Source organism: Epinephelus lanceolatus, chromosome 23 (assembly GCF_041903045.1).
Source record: "Epinephelus lanceolatus isolate andai-2023 chromosome 23, ASM4190304v1, whole genome shotgun sequence".
Classification (NCBI taxonomy): Eukaryota; Metazoa; Chordata; class Actinopteri; order Perciformes; family Serranidae; genus Epinephelus; species Epinephelus lanceolatus.
Genome location: NC_135756.1, coordinates 11,999,691 through 12,018,536, shown reverse-complemented (window position 1 = coordinate 12,018,536; position 18,846 = coordinate 11,999,691). Strand labels below are relative to the sequence as shown.

Genomic DNA, 18,846 nt, shown 5'->3' with positions numbered 1-18,846 from the left:
CTGAGACCACCTCTTCAAGAAGGTCTCAGTCTGGTTGTTTTGGTGCGCACCCAAGGGCGATTGCTGTGTTCACACCTGCCCAAACGAACCGCACTGAGGGGGCAAACAAACTTGAGTCCGATCAAACCAAATCAAACAGGGCAGGTGTGAAAGCACCCTAAATCTCTTGTTGGGCTTCTGTATAACCGTGTGATATTAATTCAGTACAGTCCTGTCGACACTGATATAAATTAACATCCTTTTTGTGTGATAAGCTGAATACCTGGATATTGACTGAGGCATCTTGGCGGTTGCAGCCTTGTCTTTGTCGCTCCAGTCAGACAGGGGGTCACCCATCTGGGTCTGAGAGTCTTGTCCAGCTCCCACATCTTCCCCTCCAGCCAACCCATCCACTAACACCTCGCCTCCTTCATCTGAACTCCGTCTCCCAGAGTTCTTAGCTGAAGTCCTCTCATCCAGTGAGGCTTTGTGATTTGAGTCAGGACGTGGAGTTGGAGTAGAGTTGGGGACGAGAGGGGCGGGACCGTGTGAGGCTCCGCCCTCCGAGCCTTCACCACATAACAGCTGGTCTACAGTGCACGCCCCTTTGGCTGCTCCTCCTTCAGACCCAGATCCAGCTCCTTCACTCCCCTTCTCCACCCCCTCTCCTGCATCGCTCCCGGGCTCCAGAGTTCCTCGGCTCTCTGAGGGGGAGAGCTCGGACCCCAGGGGAGATCTTGAGCCCTCAGGCTGGGGGACGGGCTTCAGGAGCAGGGACACCTCTGCGCTTTTCAGAAGGAGGCCCAGGCAAAGAGTGAAGGGCTGGTGGTCTGCGGAGTGCTGAGAGGGATCTTTGCGATCTTTCTTGGAGCCCATCTCCTCCAGATCCTGCTGTAGTGTCTGCTGCAGGGCTTTGATGCTGCGCTGAAGATGCATGAGGAACACAAACTGCCGGTGGCTCACCTGGACACACACAAACCAAAGTGGTTATTAAACATGTGGTGATGAATTGCTGAATCTGGTCTGAAGTCAGAATGACGCAGTGTTTTCTTGCCATTTAGAGGGTGCTGAGGCAGTGTGTCGTTTAAAAAATGCATGATACCAGTATCCTTAAAGTAATACCGACACAGATAGAGAACTTCCTTGGATACCTATGATGTGAACGGACTGGTGTGTAATACAGCCATACTTTCAAATGTTTTAGTGGCATCTCGGCATGTCGAACTGCCAGCTCCATTACATACACTGCACTCGACTTCACCACACCACAGACTATATGGGTTGTAGCTGCTGCTGCGGATGTGTGAGCTCTGCGGTGGGGACAGTTGTGGATGTCTATGAATGAGGCTAACTGTTAGCATCACATGACAAATGTTACGCAACGGTTGTTAACAGGTATAACGACAGTCAAGCAGTTTCTTTGTCGGTGTGAGTTTGTTGGGCCCGCTGAATAGCTCAGCGTTGGATGTTAGCTACTGCTGCTGCTGTGTTAGCTCATGCTAACCAGGCAGACGTTAAACTGACCGTTCAGAGAGTCTGCTGATATATTAGAGAGCCAGGACAGTCCAGGATTGATCCCAGAGCAAAAACGATTGAATGCAGGTATCGTTTGACTGGAGACGTGTCAGTACTACTTAGTACTGGGTTAGTCTTAAATGGCGCATTATTCAAACAGTAAGCACATACATAATAGACTCCTCGTTAAGAGAGATGCTGTGTGCATTAACGCACGAGAAGCAGCAGAATTTTATCCCTTTGCTCCTTGTGCCTTATTTAGTGTCAAGATTTTAGGCGCCATTTAACTGGCAAAAGTGGATCTAGACATGCCCTACATCCACCTGCCCCATGCACTTTAGACCAGTGGTTCCCAACTGGTCCAGCCACGGGGTCCAATTTTCTCCTTAGTCATTAGTTCAAGGTCCACACAGATTAATACATTCAGCATCATACTTGTGTCTGGCCATGCAGCTGAGCTAGTTGCTGTCTCTGTCAGGTAGCTTTCCGTTAGTCACTCACTCTACAACAGAAAATGGCACTTCAAAATAAAAGCTCTGTGACAAAAATTCACTGTACTTAAATACAAATTGTGCTTTTTACAAACTAGACATGTTTGCGAGTCACTTGGGGGCCATTCAGTATGGACCAGAGACCCACTTTTGGACTGTGACCTACCATTCGGGAACCACTACTTAAGACCAGATATTATAATTTCCAAAATCTAAGACGATATCTGGTCTCATGTCCTAAATATCAATATTCATATACTGCCCAGCCCAGTTTCATACAACAATATAAAACAAGTAAAAGATGCAAATCATCAACTTTAATAGGGTGGAACCACATTAATCCATCTCCATGTTCTGATATATATTCACCAGATAAAGATTAAAGTACTCCGTTTAAGTTTCTCTCAACATAATGTGCAGTATTAAAACTGTAAGAATGAAAAACTTACCTGAGCACTTAAATGCTTCTGCACTTGCACCAGTACATGCACATCTGCATCTTTACTAGATGATGACAAAGACGAGGAGGAGGAAGGCAGACTGTCCAATGAGAGGGGTTTATGGAGTCCGTTACTGGGAGGCAGTGTTGCATTGTGTGCTGACGTCGATACGCCATCAGCACTGTAAAACTCCTTTAATAACCGTTTCCTCTGCAGACGTGCGACAGCCTCTCCAGATGTGCTCCTGGACAAACCTGATCCAGCACTGCTTCTAAGCTTCTCCTGGTGCAGGACAATCTTTGCGGGCTGACATGTCCACACAGTGAGAGGGAACGAGTCCACAAAGGGCTGTGGCCGCCCCTTGCCTCCACGGGTGCCTTCATAGTCCACCCAGAACTGTGCAAAGTGTAATGCCCAAAAGTCTGTGGCGGCCGGCATCTTGAGGGCGTCCATGCCCAACGTCGGCACCACCAGGCCCTTGTAGATGTCGTGGAGCTTGGTGTCTTGTTCGTGAGCGTGGCGCTGGAAGACGGGATGGAGGAGGGGTAATGAGGAGGAGGAGCGAGGGAACGAGGAGAAACGGGGGGAGAAGAAGGGTTCCTCCTCAAAGGCCTGCAGCACGGCTTCGAGGTGGGAGCGGGTGCAGTTAGCTGGGTGTCTAGTGTTCGTGGCAACCATTTCGGAGGTCTGCACTGAGATGGAGCGAGGCAGATCAGCGGGACAGGAGGCGTCCCGATCCGTGGGAATCACCAGCTAATGGGAAGGACAAAGACATAAACTTAGTACAAGTACCACACTTTAAAGGGACAATTCACCCAAAAAAAAAAAAAAAAGACAAATGTATGTGTCCACCTTACCTTGAGCATGAGGCCGTCGACCTTGATGTCAACATGCTCTTCGGGTTTCTGCGAGTCGCTGAGCTTGTAGATCTCCATGAACTGCTCCAGACTCTGCCTGAGGTCGAGGGCGAAAAGGTTGATCCACACCAGGCTGCGAGGATCCAGAACCAGCTGCAGGGCGTTCAGCTGGGCGTACAGGTTAGGACATGGGACTAGAAGATTGGGAGGAAGCAGGGAAGGTAAGGTGTTACAGTGGTTACTTCTTTTTTATATCTGGTATTTATTCAATCTCTCTGTCAAACTCTGTGCCGCCTAATTTGAAACAATGTTCGAGACGTCATGGCTGAGATGACAAAGAGTCACAAATTATCAATGGTCTTGACAGAGTCATTTGTCCCGCAAATAAATGATGATTGTAACCTTTCCCACTAAAGACAAAAGCCAGATGTTGGTGGGTTTTTTGTCTAGTGGGCTGCACAGAACGAGGAGGAATGACACATCAGAGAAATCACAAAGAGAGGAGACATGACAAAGAACAATTTCTACTTTCTTGCCAAAAACAGAAAAACCTCTGTGTTCGTTTAATGTTTCCTAGTAGGGTGAGTTTGTGAGAAATCCATAACATGAATTAATTGGGTGATTCCTCATTCAGAACACTGGGCGTAATTCAGAAAATCAATGCCTTCTCAGCCGCACAGCACTCATTGACTTCCCCACAGCTGAACAAATGGGCTGAAGGAGAGAAAAAAAATAAGTCGTAGCCAGAACAGAACGCCTGGTGTATAAAAACAGCTCATGACCTACTAATAAAGATTAATGTTTCTAAAATGAGATGCTAAAACAGAAATCTTACTAGGGTAGTCTTTTCCGTCGGGGAAGTAGTACTCTGTAAACTCGACATGAATAGCTGGCATCTCTGGGGGAAGGTACAAAGACTTCTTATTGCAGGAGATCATGGTCTTGGGGCTGGAGCGACGCTGGTCTGCTGTTGACACCTGCAGTACATAAAAAAGACAGAGAATATTACTCAGTTAGCAGTGAAGATGAGTGATTCTATACATGGAGACTTGTGAGCCAGAGTGTGTGTGTCCAGTGACCTGGTAGATGCTGAAGTCAGCCATCCTGAGAACAACAGAGCTGGACATGAGCTGCGTCTTGGGGCTTTGAGGGGGAGGAGGACTGAAGGAAGCGCTGGAAGAGGTGTTAATCTTACCTGGAGAGGACAAAAGACAGACGGAAGGACAGAGAGGAGAGGGGGAAAGATGTAAACAGAGTGACGAAGAGGAAGACAAACAGAGCAACCACTCAGTTCTCCAATGAGAAACCCTTGAGCCTTTTAAAAAGGTGTGTATCACCGCACCCAGCTGTGCGCACACACACCGTGGTACCTGGCTCTAGGCACCAGCAGCACTGGGCCGTGGGCTGTGTGTGTGGGCTCCACTCTAGGAGTCCTCCATCTGCCTCCCTAAGCCCTACTCCTCCTCCTGTTCTCTCCTGACTTCCTAGAGGCCCATACACATCGTCCCTAAGGGACACTAGAGGACAGAAAACCCACAGGGATGATGTGCTGTGTGTGTGTGGCAGGAGATACAATAAAAATGCACACCCTGAACAAGATGATCACACTTAACAGCATTTAACATGTGTCTAAGTGTGTGTGTTTACCGTGTGGTGGGGAGCTGTGTGGAGGGGGTGGGCCTTGCTGGTCTCGGACTGCGCCCTTTAGCATCTCCACATTGGACTTGAACTCATCGAGCAGATTTCGTGCCCAGCCCTCTCTGGTCTTGGTGGCCTCGCTGTAGTGCATCCAGTGGACACAACTGTCACCTGGAGAGTTCAGAGAGGAAAATTGGTACAGGAAGTTGTACGACCATCATTTGTTTGACGGGAACATCATGCAATACTTCTCCATTTCCATCTGTCTTCTAATTTCCATGTACATAAATGTTTTTTGTTTATTTATTATAACTATTTTTTAGCCGTGACCAGCAGCTCTATGCAGTAAGCCACTCTGTTGGTTGGTTAGCTGGCCAGTCTACAAAAACTTCCCCACCCTTTGGCAGCCACACTTTTTGCCCTAGAAGGCTGAAATTTGGCATGGAGGTCAAGTGTGTGTGAAGAGGTATTAGCATTCAAAAAGGTGCTTTTCAAAACAGAGTTACAAAGTGCTTTACTTGTCAATAATTAGAACAGACAAGACATGAAAACAACTCTAAAAGAAATGATAAAACACTTTAGTGTATAAAGATGGAGGAAATAAAAGACAGTTGAAATGAACTACTTGAACAAGTAAAATCAGGAAAGGCTCTCCGATAAAAGTATGTTTTAAGAAGGGACTTAAAAGACATCACTGACACTAACATCTATTCTAAAATGTACTGGGAGCCAGCGTGAAGAGGCTACAACTTCTAAACAGATTTACGAAACATGACGAAACACACACGGACAGACAGACAGACACAGACATACACACACACCATTTTGCAACAAACCCTTTAAGTAGTCATGAACCGGTTGTTGTAGGGAGGCCTCATTACACTAGTGACATGTGTCTCTGAGGTTTTGTGTGTATGTGTGTGTGAATGCATGCACATAGGTGGTTGCAGCTATTGCGAATTTGCGCTTTCATAATTATCCACTGACGCAATTGCTTTAAAACCCCACAGAAAGGCAAGGTTTCACTACAGTGTTTGTACATTGCCTTGGTCTATCTATCTAGCCCCCCCCCCCCCCCCCCCCCCGCCAAAAAAAAAAAACATGGAACAAAATAAAGAAAACTGGCACAAGTACCAGGTGTTGAAGATGAAGGGACACCCAAATAGGCACTATTTTAACAATATGGGGGAAAAAGCAAAAACAAAGGAATAAAGGGAGACAGAAGCCGAGAACAGACGACACCAGAGATGAAAATAGGACCACGCTCATTAAAATAGGAAGTGGGGGAGTTATGAGATGCCAAACAAGCTGCTGCTCTAAATCTGTTTGATGGGACACAACAGCAATAAAACTTGCAGATGGACTGCGGTGGTTTTATAGTGAGGATGCGGGAAGAATCACAAAGTAGTGAATATGTAAAGGTGTCTTCATGGTAAAGTAGGATTGGTGTCACTGCAGGATTCATACCTGCTCTGTGGAAAGGGTAGTAGTCCAGAGTGATGGAGCTGAAGGAGAGCTGCATGGCTCCACCCGTTACCCTCTTATTGATCACTGCACAGAGGAAAGAAAGCAAATAGTCAGTTTTTTAACTAGTCTCTAAAGAAAATTAGTTAAGATAAAGACAACTGTGTGCTTTTGAGGTATAACATTGTTTACATCTGTTCATATGCTACCTTTGTCCTTAGCGTGGATGTCATCACAGATGTGCAGGTCCAGGTGTGTGATCTGGAGGTGGTGGGACGTCTCACATACGTCGTAGGCGCTGAACAGCTTGGCCATGGTTGCACTCTGGTCAGCTGCTGTGGACGCCTGCTGGGTGCGCACCTGTTGAGCCGAGGGCGGCGCTGACGACACCTGTTGAACACAGATGCACACACACTTGTTGATGTTTGAGATGGTGGTGTTTGTGTTTTTAAGTTTGTTGCTGGGTTAATGTTAATTTGTTTGTTAGTTTTCATGTTAATTTTTCGCCCATTGGTTTAATCCACAGCTGAATCATGCAATACTCTCATCTTCCAGCAGATGGCGCATTAGCCCAATCTATAGACACCACACTGACTGCTGTACATGTGGTGCTACCTGGATAGGTGTGAATTCGTGTGGGCGATTAATGTATGTACATTTTGTAAGTGTTTGCATCAACGAAGCAAAAACTAGGACAGACTGAGAGGCGTCAACTGAGAGAGACAAAGATGGTGTAGGCAAACAGATGCCATATGGCATCAGGGGGAGAGACACACAGAGGGGCAGACATGATTTCCATGGACACAAGGACAAACTATCAGACCATGACATGGCTTATCCACAGAGGGTGGAATTAGGACATGGACCGGGAGAGGGAAAGGGAGAGGGAGGGGGAATGTTGGAAAAAGTGAAAAGGGAAAGAGAGACAGAGGGAGAAAAATTGACATGATGTGAAATTTGTCCTCTAGATGTGGAGTCACTCGTGTGTGCACCTGGTCCTCTGTGGCCATGCTCTTCCTCTGCTGGGCAGACTTCTCCATGGCCTCGCTGAGAGACTTGGCATACTGCACCATGGCTTTGAGCTGGGAGTCGGTCAGCACCCAGAGCAGGTCGTCCAGGATCAGAATCAGCTTGGAGGCCACCACGTTGCAGTCCTTAATCTGCATCAGGTAGAGCCAGTGGTATAAACATGCATTATGCAGGTGGAGGTAGCCTGAGAGCTGCCATTACAGTAACCTAACACTCAAAGGGGAATTCACTTATTGTGTGCAGGGTATTATTTGTTTATAACCGGTTGGCATGAACCAAATATCCTGGAACTGCTTTTTCCTGGCTCTAAATAGTTCCAATTCAACACTTGAGCACACATCCTTCATCAGGTCAATTACAAACAGAAAATCCCTTCTTACAATATAAACTAAAGCTGCACTGACAGCATATCTGTGCCTTGTGATGAATGCTTTATTCAGCAGTTCTGTAAAAGCCTGAAGAAACAAATGGGGTTAATTACTTCCACAGAGCTCACACAAGAAGTCTTTGTGTGCTTTATGCTGCATTATATTACATCTCTACATCTCCAAAACAGACATTAGTAGTATTTTTTGTTTAAATGCACACTAGTGGTTTGATTAATTGCTGCTGTTGGCCCTGCAGCCTGTGAGACCACACAGAGGGATTATTGTTCACAGCAGAAAAGAGGATGTCGCTTACTGCAGTCTGGGTTTTCCTCAAGCCTGCACCATCAAATTTCATAACCTGAATGAATCTGAAAGCAATGTGTGAGGACAGCTTTGGAGCTTACAGTAATTTCAAGACTTGAAAGGGGATTTCAGGAGGCTAAAATATCAAGTATAATCTGCATAAAACAAGAATGGGAAAGGGGAGACTAACAGTTGCATTCCAGAGAAAGAATTTCAATGAAAGACATCAAGCTCAACCTCATGGAGAGTGTTTGACAGGAAGAGTGTGAATGGATATTTTATTACACCTGCTCATCAGAAGTATCATCACTCTGCTCTTCCAGCTGCTGGAGGAACTGTGGCTCCCAGGAAAGACAACCACTACCACTTGTTTTGGGCCGGTTACTTTTTGGCGTAAGATTTACACAGAATTAGTGACGATACTTGGGATTGGAATTACCTTAAATTTACTTTTACATCTACAAATAATAACACAAAACACTTATTTGGAATATAAGTGTAGCTGCTGGAAAAAGAAATAACAATTAGTATGTTTTCTTAAGTGTATAATCCCCTGAAACTAACAATTGGTGTGTTTTTGTTACCTTAGAATGAGCCGCTTATATCTACATAGGGAGCAGGTCCTCATTTACAGAGACTGCCATGTTTCTACAGTAGCCCAGAATGGACAAACCAAATCCTGACTCTCGATAGGGCCACCTGCATTTTCATGTCAGCCATCGTAGTAAGCAGGCCCTCTGCGAAGAGCTGAATAGCAACAGAAAACCTTTTATTTTTTAGCGTAAAACTGCTTTATTTGGCGTGTTTTTTACTGGTTTGTATCACCAGGTCTATTTGTTTTGGAGACGAAGAGACCTCTGCAGATAATTCGGCTCCCAATGAAAACCCTCTGAACGATGAACACTGAAGGAATCCTAAGAGAAGTTTTAGCTGGTTGCAATCTGCAATCCTCACCACTAGATGTCACTAAATCCTACACACTGCTCCTTTAAGCCAGACTCCCGTTTGTAAAGAGTTGGGGCCTCATTTATAAAAGAGTGCTTAGGATTCATACTAAAAGTTGACGTGCGCCCAAAACCTGAAAATGGTGTGCGCCAAAACATAATCTGATTTATAAAAGTGGTCTGATCTAAAGGTAGACCTAATATTTCTACTCCTTTACCAACATGTAGTTAATGTGTTGATTTTAAATTTGAGGATGTTTGACATTGACGTGCGACATAAAGAATCACATTTATTAAAGGTGAAGGCAAAAAGGAGTATGTGCCAGTGCCATCTTGCGCAATTACGCACGAGGGTCACCGCAGTATTTATATGTTTGTGGCAATTAGTCTGATCAGACACCCGGCCTGAATTACAGCATGAACCAGTGGTATCCCTGTCCCAAAATACAATGTGTAATTTGAAATACAATTCAAAGATGAAAGTGTAATAGGTGAAGACGTTTCTTCATGCCGGTTTTGTCATGACACACACCTGTCTGAGTAGGGCTGATGAAATGAGTGTAACGGTTGTGCTTACTGGCTGTATTTCGAGACATGATAAATGCACCGGAAATATTTAGCTAAATAAATAAATATATTCCTTGCAGTCGCGCTGTCCTCTCCCCCTCCTGCGCTCACAGAGTGGACAATGAGACATTAGACGCAGTGCAGATTAAATACATATTTATAAAGAATTTCAATTCAGGATTTGAGTTGGATTTTACAATGTTTTTATGAAACAATTATCACTCACTCCAAGCGCAAAATAAGGCTGCTGGATTTAATTTCAATGATAACGTGGATCTAAGGTGGATATAGCGTGACATTAAATTTGTGTGAGACATCAATAAAAATCTGACTCCACTTCTCCACCTCGCCGTCTGCGTCGCCACTTCCCAGTGTCTCCAAAATGTGCGCACGCATGACTCAGAGTTTGCTTACAGCTGCGCACATTCTCCCGCCAAGTTTATTTTTATAAATCACAACCTTTGCGTGGGAAGTGGCGTACGCCACTTTCAAGCCCCGTTTTGTGCGTAAGCAAGCTTTATAAATGAGGCCCCTGGTATCCCCCCCTGGTAGTGGAAAGAATTACCTTCTCAATAAGGCTGCAGAAAATTAAATTTGAGGAAATTTGGAAGAAGTGAGACATGTATATTCCCCAGAAACACCTTTTTTTTTTGTTTAAATTTTTTCTATAATTATATTGTAAAAAGCTGAAAAGATGCATCTCTCTGTAAAAGTACCAAACCAAAGCTGACTGTGTGAACTGCTGCTGTTAAGTGATACCAAATAAAGTGACAAAAATAAAGGTTGTGTGTGTGTGTGTGTGCGTGTGTGTGTGTTATGGCTGACCCGTCTCTTGAGAGTGACTCTGATCTTGGACTGGTTGGTGATGAGGCGAATAGGGGCGCTCAGCATCTCATGCTCGGCGCTCTGGATAGCGTCAGCCTCGATTCGGATCATCTGCCAGCTGATCTCCTTGAAAGTCAGGATCTGAACCAAGCAGGGATGGCAGAGCGATAAATAAAAACCTGGCCAAACCTTCCGGGTGTGAAACATCTTAGAAGAATAAAAAGAATAGAGAAGCACAGACCTCTCCCCTCTGGGGGTCCTGGATGCGGGTGAATCGCAGGTCACTGATGCTCCAGCTGGTGTTGACGCTGTAAACCTGCAGCTGGGAGAGCTCAAAGGAGGCGTTAAAGGCCTTGGCACTGATCCTGATGACGATGGAGTTGATGGACAGCGACATGCCTTCTACCACCTTCTCAGCAAAGCCGTATTCACTACATCGGGTGACAGACAGGTGGACAACGATGGAGAGACAGATAGGTTAACAAGGTGATAGGCAGTGCCTAGCAACTGGTCTGTACTGGGAGCAGACTTGGAACATAATTACAAGTTCAAATACTTAAGAAATGACACTGAACCTAAAGTACAAGGACACCATGGTTGGTGGAGTCAGTGGTTTTCACGTTTTTTGTCATGTCCACATATGCAGAATGAAACAAAGAATCATGCAGAACATAAACCTTACGTTTCAGATTCACACAGACGAAAGACACAACCACAGTGCTCACCTCTGTCCTGATGCTGTTGCTATGGGAGACGGGCCATTGGGGGGGCGGGGCTCATCACAGGTACTCATCTCCATTACCACTTTATCCAGGGTCTGCAAGCAAGTCACAGGCTTAACTTTACCACCGACAGCCAAGGTCTTCATTAAAAAAAACTGAACTAAAAGTGAAACTTGTCGATGCTCTCTTCAAAGCTAGACTCCTTTGACAGAAATGGTCTACCGCTGCATTGTTCAGTTAGATTGGGACTTTGGTGGATCTGAACTAACCCTTCAAAACACCAAAGACACACAATGACACCAACTAACAGATCAAGGCAGCTGTAGACCAGCAGCTTGTTGCTGTCTGCTTAGCCCTTTATCACTGCGGTTATGGAAGCCGCCTACATATTGTTCACTTACACACAAGTAGCAGCCTGTGTAGCAGGAAACAACACCTTGAAACTCCATGAATTATGCCGTTGCCATTTTCAGACTAATAAAACTCTTGACACGACCAGCCTTTTATCTCTGTTCGTATCACCTTCAGACAGTAGCCACTCTCCCTTTTCACACTGTTGTATAATATTTCCTTGCTATTGTTGGTGGTGTGATAACATTGTGTTCTACAGCACAGTGACTAATGGCAGATTCAGCTAAGTGCTAATGTGCTGCCTTTTCATACAATGCCTTTGCCGTGGCTGTGATTTTCGTGCTAAATAGATGATAAACAGTGTTGTGATAGTTCTGTGTTGCCTTGGTATGTTGTAAGATCTCAACCCTCGACTGCACACATTTTGATGGTACATGCTGAAAATTATTCAACATCATCCATTTTTCTGTCAAAATGTGTTAAAAGAAGTAAAATTCAATAGGAATAAAAAATACTATTGCATTTACAGCTAGCTTTCATGCACCCAGTTTCATGCAGATCGGTCAAACTTCCTAGGAAGAGATCGATTTTAAGTGTTTTTCAAAAATTCAAAATGGCGGAAAATCTATATAAGCGGAAGTTATGGGTTCTTGAGGCAAATTTCTTCCTCATGAGGAGAGGCATCTCTGTGCAAAGTTTCATGTCTCTACGACATACGGGGCAGGAGATATGCCCATTCAAAGTTTGCAATTCCAATCAGTTGCTATAGCGCCCCCCTTTGGCCAATTGATGTAATATTGCTTCATTCGCATCCTCCCATGACCCTCTACCACTGTGCCAAATTTCACATGGATTGACCAAGTCAGTGAGGAGAAAAACGTGGAACACCCACACCCACAGACAGACAGAGTTTTCATAATTATATAGTAAGATTACATTCAAACACACTGTTAGCAAAGTCTCCTTCAAGAAGTACCCCTTATCGCACAACATTGCCCCAAGGCAACGAAAAGAAAAACTTAATTTCTGAACATGCAAAATAAAAAAAATACTTGTCTAAACTAGTAAATCCTGACAAAAACCTTATCTACAACTTCATACACACACATACACACGTCAGAAAATGATGTTCCGCCTTCAAATCATGCTTGAAAGTGACTCCCACATCTTATTGGACTGAAATTTGATACTTTTTAAAACACTCTGATTGGTTGGCATCATTTAAGTTCACATGTACTGGGCATGGGGCTTAAAAAAAAAAGTTACTGTTGCCCAAGGGCAACGCTGTGCTGTGGAGGGTTAAGTTACACATTAATAAAAACAGCGGGCCAAACGTTGCGAAACACCATGGACTGGAAGTATATATATGTGAGGCTTGAGGAAACACAGAATATCCAGGTTGTGGAGACGACTGTTGAAAAATGGAGCATATGTTCCTGCTGTTGTCGTTGGTTTCCAGCAGCCTGTGCATTGGGAGCAACAGTCACCTGGGGACTGGGACCAGCATGGCAGTCTGCCAACCTGACACCTGCACCATGCTCAGCGAGGTGGCAGCCATGAGGGAGAAGCTGGCAGCCATGACACACACACAGAGCACGCTCGAGCAGAACCTCAGCGCCATGATGCAGAAAATGTCCACCGTTGGAGCCGAACTGCAGTCCTACAAAAGCCAGGTCGAGGAGCTCCAGAGGGCAAACCAAGATCAGGCCGAGCAGCTGAAGGCACTGGCAGCAGTTACATTTGCAAACACGTCGAGGGTGGCTTTCTCCGCTGCTTTGGGAGACTCAGTTGGTCCGTTTCAAGAGAACATGCCACTAAAATATCAAAAAATCATCTCCAACATCGGCAGTGGCTACAACCCTGCCACTGGTATCTTCACCGCCAGGGTCAGAGGGGTGTACTACTTCAGGTACACCATGTACAACAACAATGCCGGTGAGCCCAACTCGGTGTTGGCCCTCATGATGAACAGCCAGCCAATGGTGTTTACCTGGGACACTACAGGGAGCGATAACAACGACAGTGCATCCAATGCGGTAGTGCTGCAGCTTGATGCCGGAGACAGCGTGTATGTAAGGCTCTGGGCAAAAAGACAGGTCTATGACGACGGCGGTAACTACAACACCTTCAGCGGATTCCTGCTCTTCACCATGTGATGAACCAAAGCGTGCCTGTGTCGTTTCAACATGTGGGGGGACACTGGAGGTTTGGGGTATAGGTGAACTAGGAGGGCAAGTGGTTAATCTGTCCTCTTACACTGTAAAACAGAAGGATTTTTGCTAATTTCTTGTGATTATTTGTAAGACTCGCTGACAAAATATGACAGCAAATGTAGAAACAAACCCTTATCAAGACTTTTGCATTGTTGTAGTGAGTAAAACTTACCAAAGAGATCGGGTGGGTCTTTAACTTTGTCCATGGTATCTGTAAATGAAAACAGAACAGTGACTTAGCTTTTCAGCCTCACAGTACTAAAATGTTCTCTGTCAGTGTTTTCCTATTCTATATGTGACGTTTTTGGATTAATATTACTGCTACAATAATGTCCATGTTGCTTTTTACTGCTGGAGAAGTTGATTTTAACCCCTTCACATGCTGTTGGGTAGTTTAATCGACAGGAATAAATCATATTCTAAAAGATCATCATGTTTGTAGCATTGCTGTCGTGTAAAATCGGAGTGTTGTAGTACTAATGATCGGCCTCAAGACTACTTTCTGAAGGTATCATCTCAGACTCAACCACATTTTTATTTGGCCTCGCCTTGGTCTCAGATAAAGAGGACTCAGGATTGTATTTTAGGATCTGTCAGGACCACAACTGTGCAAAACGGAGCGTTGAATAAAGATGATTTCAGCTACTTAGTGTTTGTTTGCTGATATAAAACATAAAATTCCCCTCTGCAATGCTTTATTTCTCATGGTACATTTACTTAGACACACACACACACACACACACACACGTATATGTATATGGCATTAAAAGAGGTGAATCAGGAGGAATCTGTGTTTGTTTTATGTGGGTGTTTTATGGGAATGTTTTATTTCATTTTGAGGTAGGCATATGGTTTTTATGTTCCACATTTTATCCAAAGTGTGTCACGCAGTGTGGGACTCGCACTGGTGCGGTCTCAAATCCTCAAAGTCCCCGTCTTGTCTTGGTGTGGATACAATCTGCTCTTGGTCATGACTCTATTTAGATGGTCTTGACTACAACACAATGGAAACCACACCCTGTTTCAACTTTGTGACGATGCATTTTACAGCTGATCCAAGAGGGTTTTTAAATTGTTTATTCAGCTTAAGAAGAAGGACTTTCTCAACACTTACAGGAACATTTCATCCTCAAGTTTATACTACACACTCAACATCAACACATCTGTAGATGCATGGTTCAAAACTAATCTGAAAAGGAACTGAAGGTGTCAGACAAATGCAAAAGCAAATTCCCTGTGAGATGGAGTGGAGCAGAAGTATTATGTGACATAAAGGGGAAATATTCTAGTACAAGTACCTCTAGCTAATCATTGGCATGTATTCTGGGAGTGTCTGCTGATTAGGCCATTCTGGGCAGACCTTCATAAAGCATTAAAAAGCATACTTAACACTGATCTGCCCTTGTAATTTTCCACATTATTTTTTAGGATGTATATTTCACCACTGTATAGCAAACATGTGGCCTTTCAGTCCTCCCAAAATGCTAAATTACATCACAATTCAATGGGATGTACAAATTAAATACCACAGAATTAAATCAAGTCAAAACAGCAGGAAAGGTAGCTCAGACATGAAGGAAGGAAAAAAAAAGAAATCAATGAGTCTAGACTGACTGGCAGCTCGTTCCATTCAGCTCCAGAGCCCCATTAATCCTCCACATGCGGCCTCTTGATTCAAGTCCGTGTCAAATTATATAGCAAAAAAAAAAAAAAAGATTAAATGCTCGTGTTCACTTGCAGTTCTCTCCACGGAGCGGCTCCTTCTTTGAGACGTCATAAATCAAGAATCAAGGATTTGCGTCTCTAATTGGATTAGAGACACATTTTCTCCGACTCGGTCGTAGAAATTCTGAGAGGTGCCAGCAGGGGGTGTTAGCTCAGGCCTGTCTCTTTGAGTCATCAGAGCAGAAACATGAATTGCAGTTTGTACTAGTGTACATATTTGTGAGTCTTCAATAAAGCAACTTTTATTTCCTTTTAATTAGTGTGTGACAGGCTTTTAAAATGAAAGCTCGTCTGTAACAGGAAGACACGAAGAAGAGAAGCGGATCTAATGAGTGAGGAAGTGAGATATACATCTGTATTTTTTTTCTGAGTAAACACAACAATGCACCGAGCCAGGCAGCTCCACTGTTCACTGAGAAATCTGATGCTCAACACACACACACTGTGAATGATGTGGGTGTTATAGTTGCAACACTTGCATTAGTACTACACACAGTGACACAGCAAACACAGTGCAGTATACCAGAGGCTACATCTTTCAAGCCAGCAGACCATTTAAGCAAAAGACAGCAAAGAAAGGGTAGTGACCAAACAAAATGGAAATTCAAACATGAAATGTGTGCTAAGAAAGAGAAGGGAAGAATGGAGAGAAGTAATTAGCTGGAGGTGGAAATGCGGAGGTGGAAAGTGGACCTTGGACTGAATAAAAGTCCAGTCATGATGGAAATGACTGCAAGTGGCTCCATTCACTGTTTCCAGGGTGTGTCAGAGTATGCTGTTATACATGGCACTTGGCTGACCATCATGACCACATCGGGGGCATCAGACAGCTCAAGCACAGTGTGTGTGTGTGTGTGTAGTGTGAAGACTCACTGGACGTGTACAAGATAGGTGTTAATAGGTCTCTACGCTGTGTCTTAATTAAAGCATCAGGCTGTCTGCGTATATACAGAGAATTATTAAGCAGTTTTTAAGCTTCTATTAATTTAGGCCTGAAAAGAAAATGTGTAAATCAGTTTTGTACATTACTTAAGACAATTTAGTGTAATAAATCATATGTTTGAACTTTGGTTTTAACAACACCCTGTGAGCAATAAAGCTTTAAAGGTCCAGAGTGTATTTTAAAGGGAATATAATATTCATACTATGTTTTCATTATTTTATAATCATCTGACATGAAGAACTGTTGTGTTTTTGTTACCTTGGAATGAGCCTTTTATATCTACATACAAAGCGGGTCCTCTTCCACAGAGTCCGCAATGTCATTTCTACGGTAGCCCACAGCAGACAAGCCAAACATTGGCTCTAGATAGGGACATTCACATTTCCGTGTTGGCCACCGTAGTTCTCCTGCATGCTTGGCAAACAGCAGAAGTTTCAGTTTCCACTTAGTGCCACTAAATCCTACACACTGGACCTTCACAGCAAAAGTTCAGCATTTTGGGAAACACACTTACCTGCTTTAGAGCAGAGAGTTAGATAAGAAGGTTGATACCTCATATGAAGGTGCAGCATGTAGCCATTTAGCTTAGCTTAGCATAAAAACTGGAAACAGGCAAGGCTATTCAAAGAGGCTGCTACTGGTGCCAGATCAATCATCCACCTTGTTTTACCATAGCACGCCAGCTATTGAGCCTTTCGGCAAGTGCAGATCAGAATGCACTTGCGCATGTGTTGTACCCCAATGTTATAATGCAATATGACGCCGTGACTTCTCCTCTTTTTAACCTCCTTAGCCTGGCTTTGTCTGAAAATAATCCCCCTACCAGCACCTCCAACGTTAACAAATTAACACGCCATATCTTGTTTGTTTAATCCGTCAAACAACTGAAGAGTAAAAACAACTATTCGCCGTTTTACAAAGGGTTACGTGCCAGACTACTTCTTGGCTCTGAGCAGAGTTGCCAGGCAACTGGGGAAGGAAGTGACTGTGAGTGGCCAAGAAATAGTCAGGCACATAGCTACCTGTAAAAATATGTGTTGTTTCTAGCTCTCAATTCCATTTTCAAAATATGGACCCCTCATGAAGCACAGGTTGCTTTACTGGGAGTTTACTGGGAACTGGAAACAGAAATCACTTACATATCCTTTGGATTCTCCCAGTGACAGCCATTAAGGGAATCACTAACTGGTTAAAACCCAACATTGCAGTCATGGGTAGAGCACTACATGGAGTACTACATTGCTTGAGGCCCTGCTGTCAGTCATGATATGAAGATATGTTTCCTCCTGTTTCCAGTCTTTATGCTAAGCTAAGCTATCCAGCTGCTGGCTATAGCTTTCTATTTAATGTACAGACATGAGAGTGATATGCATACTCTCATCTATCTGCCAAAGAGTAAATAAAAAGCATACTTCCCTAACTGTCCAACTATTCCTTTAAAATCTAACAAGACAGTGTCCCTCACCCTGATGGCGGCTTTGTTGCACTCCACACGGTTGATGGCCAGCCAGGTGGGCAGGTCCAGCAGGCTCTGCAGAACCTCCTCATCCAGCTCCAGGTTGGTCAGCTGGCCCTCCCCCTTCAGCGTGCTCAGGTTGATCTTGTCTGGCGACAAGTTCTTAGCAAACCTACGAGACACAGATGAGAAGAAGTGCAGCTTTGAGTTTGAGCCTGGGAATATTTATAGAAACAAGTTCTTGGCAAAGCGACGGGCCGGCCAAACAAACCCCAACTGTGATGGGCACAGAGGGGTGCCTGTCCAATGCGACATACACACAGCATCGTTTTTCAAAATGCGTGGTTTTAAAAATAGTTTGTCATGGATATCAGGCAATAACCATTAATTTTAGAGGGAATTATACTTAAGAAAAAAACACCACAACTTTATAATAGCACAGTCAAAAATGAGCCTATAATTTAGAGTTATACATTGCTGTTGAAGTCATCTATGAGACAATTAACCCAGATACAAGTATGGAAATGAATACTCTATAAAGGCTGTTTTTCACTCAATTCAAACTTTGTTGTTAACTGTAATTGTTTGCTTTGTTTGCATAGTTACCACTTAATCTGATTATGACGGAGGAAGAGAGACTTAAGGTATAGTGTGTTTGAGTTTTAATATTGAATAAAAACCCCTCCCAAATGTACAAGGATTAAGACAGAAAGAAAGAGAGCAGACAGGATCGTACAGTGGTGATGTAAAGACCTTACTCTGACACTATATTATACATCGGCGCTCGGGATAATTGCAGTTTGTGAGATCCATGTTGGATGGTGTTCACAGCAAGGACAAAGTGTACTCAAGCCTCACACTGCATTGGATGATAAGGTGCCAACAATCACCTTTCATTAAAAGGTATGAGCCAACATTGATATTTATAACCTCAGTGTCTTGCTCAGTAAAGCACTGTGTGTATATATATCGTCTCTGTATGCTGTAGTGATTCTGTGAGTTCAGTCTATTTGCTC

General features: G+C 44.0%; 2 protein-coding genes across 5 annotated transcripts in view; one reads left to right on the top strand and one right to left on the bottom strand.

The window, feature by feature from the left end:
* bltp3b (bridge-like lipid transfer protein family member 3B) overlaps nt 1–18,846 on the bottom strand; it is a 49,841-nt gene that overhangs the window by 15,353 nt on the left and 15,642 nt on the right. For all 4 annotated transcript variants that reach the window (XM_033614525.2, XM_033614526.2, XM_033614527.2 and 1 more), the window contains exons 2-15: nt 17,840–18,002; nt 13,879–13,917; nt 11,146–11,237; nt 10,662–10,851; nt 10,421–10,561; nt 7,377–7,544; nt 6,594–6,774; nt 6,388–6,471; nt 4,930–5,091; nt 4,362–4,477; nt 4,118–4,259; nt 3,283–3,476; nt 2,435–3,178; nt 263–942 (exon numbers count right to left, since the gene is read on the bottom strand). In XM_033614525.2, coding sequence (XP_033470416.1) covers nt 263–942; nt 2,435–3,178; nt 3,283–3,476; nt 4,118–4,259; nt 4,362–4,477; nt 4,930–5,091; nt 6,388–6,471; nt 6,594–6,774; nt 7,377–7,544; nt 10,421–10,561; nt 10,662–10,851; nt 11,146–11,237; nt 13,879–13,917; nt 17,840–18,002 — 3,096 coding nt within the window. The remainder of the gene's footprint in view (nt 1–262; nt 943–2,434; nt 3,179–3,282; nt 3,477–4,117; nt 4,260–4,361; nt 4,478–4,929; nt 5,092–6,387; nt 6,472–6,593; nt 6,775–7,376; nt 7,545–10,420; nt 10,562–10,661; nt 10,852–11,145; nt 11,238–13,878; nt 13,918–17,839; nt 18,003–18,846) is intronic.
* LOC117249129 (C1q-related factor-like) lies at nt 12,790–14,351 on the top strand. The gene has a single exon (XM_033614529.2). The coding sequence runs from the start codon at nt 12,915–12,917 to the stop codon at nt 13,647–13,649; it is 735 nt and encodes a 244-aa protein (XP_033470420.1). The 5' UTR covers nt 12,790–12,914; the 3' UTR covers nt 13,650–14,351.

What these genes read in the sequence shown, in the direction of transcription:
- LOC117249129 (XM_033614529.2), top strand. Translation starts at nt 12,915, where the DNA reads ATGGAGCATATGTTCCTGCTGTTGTCGTTGGTTTCCAGCAGCCTGTGC.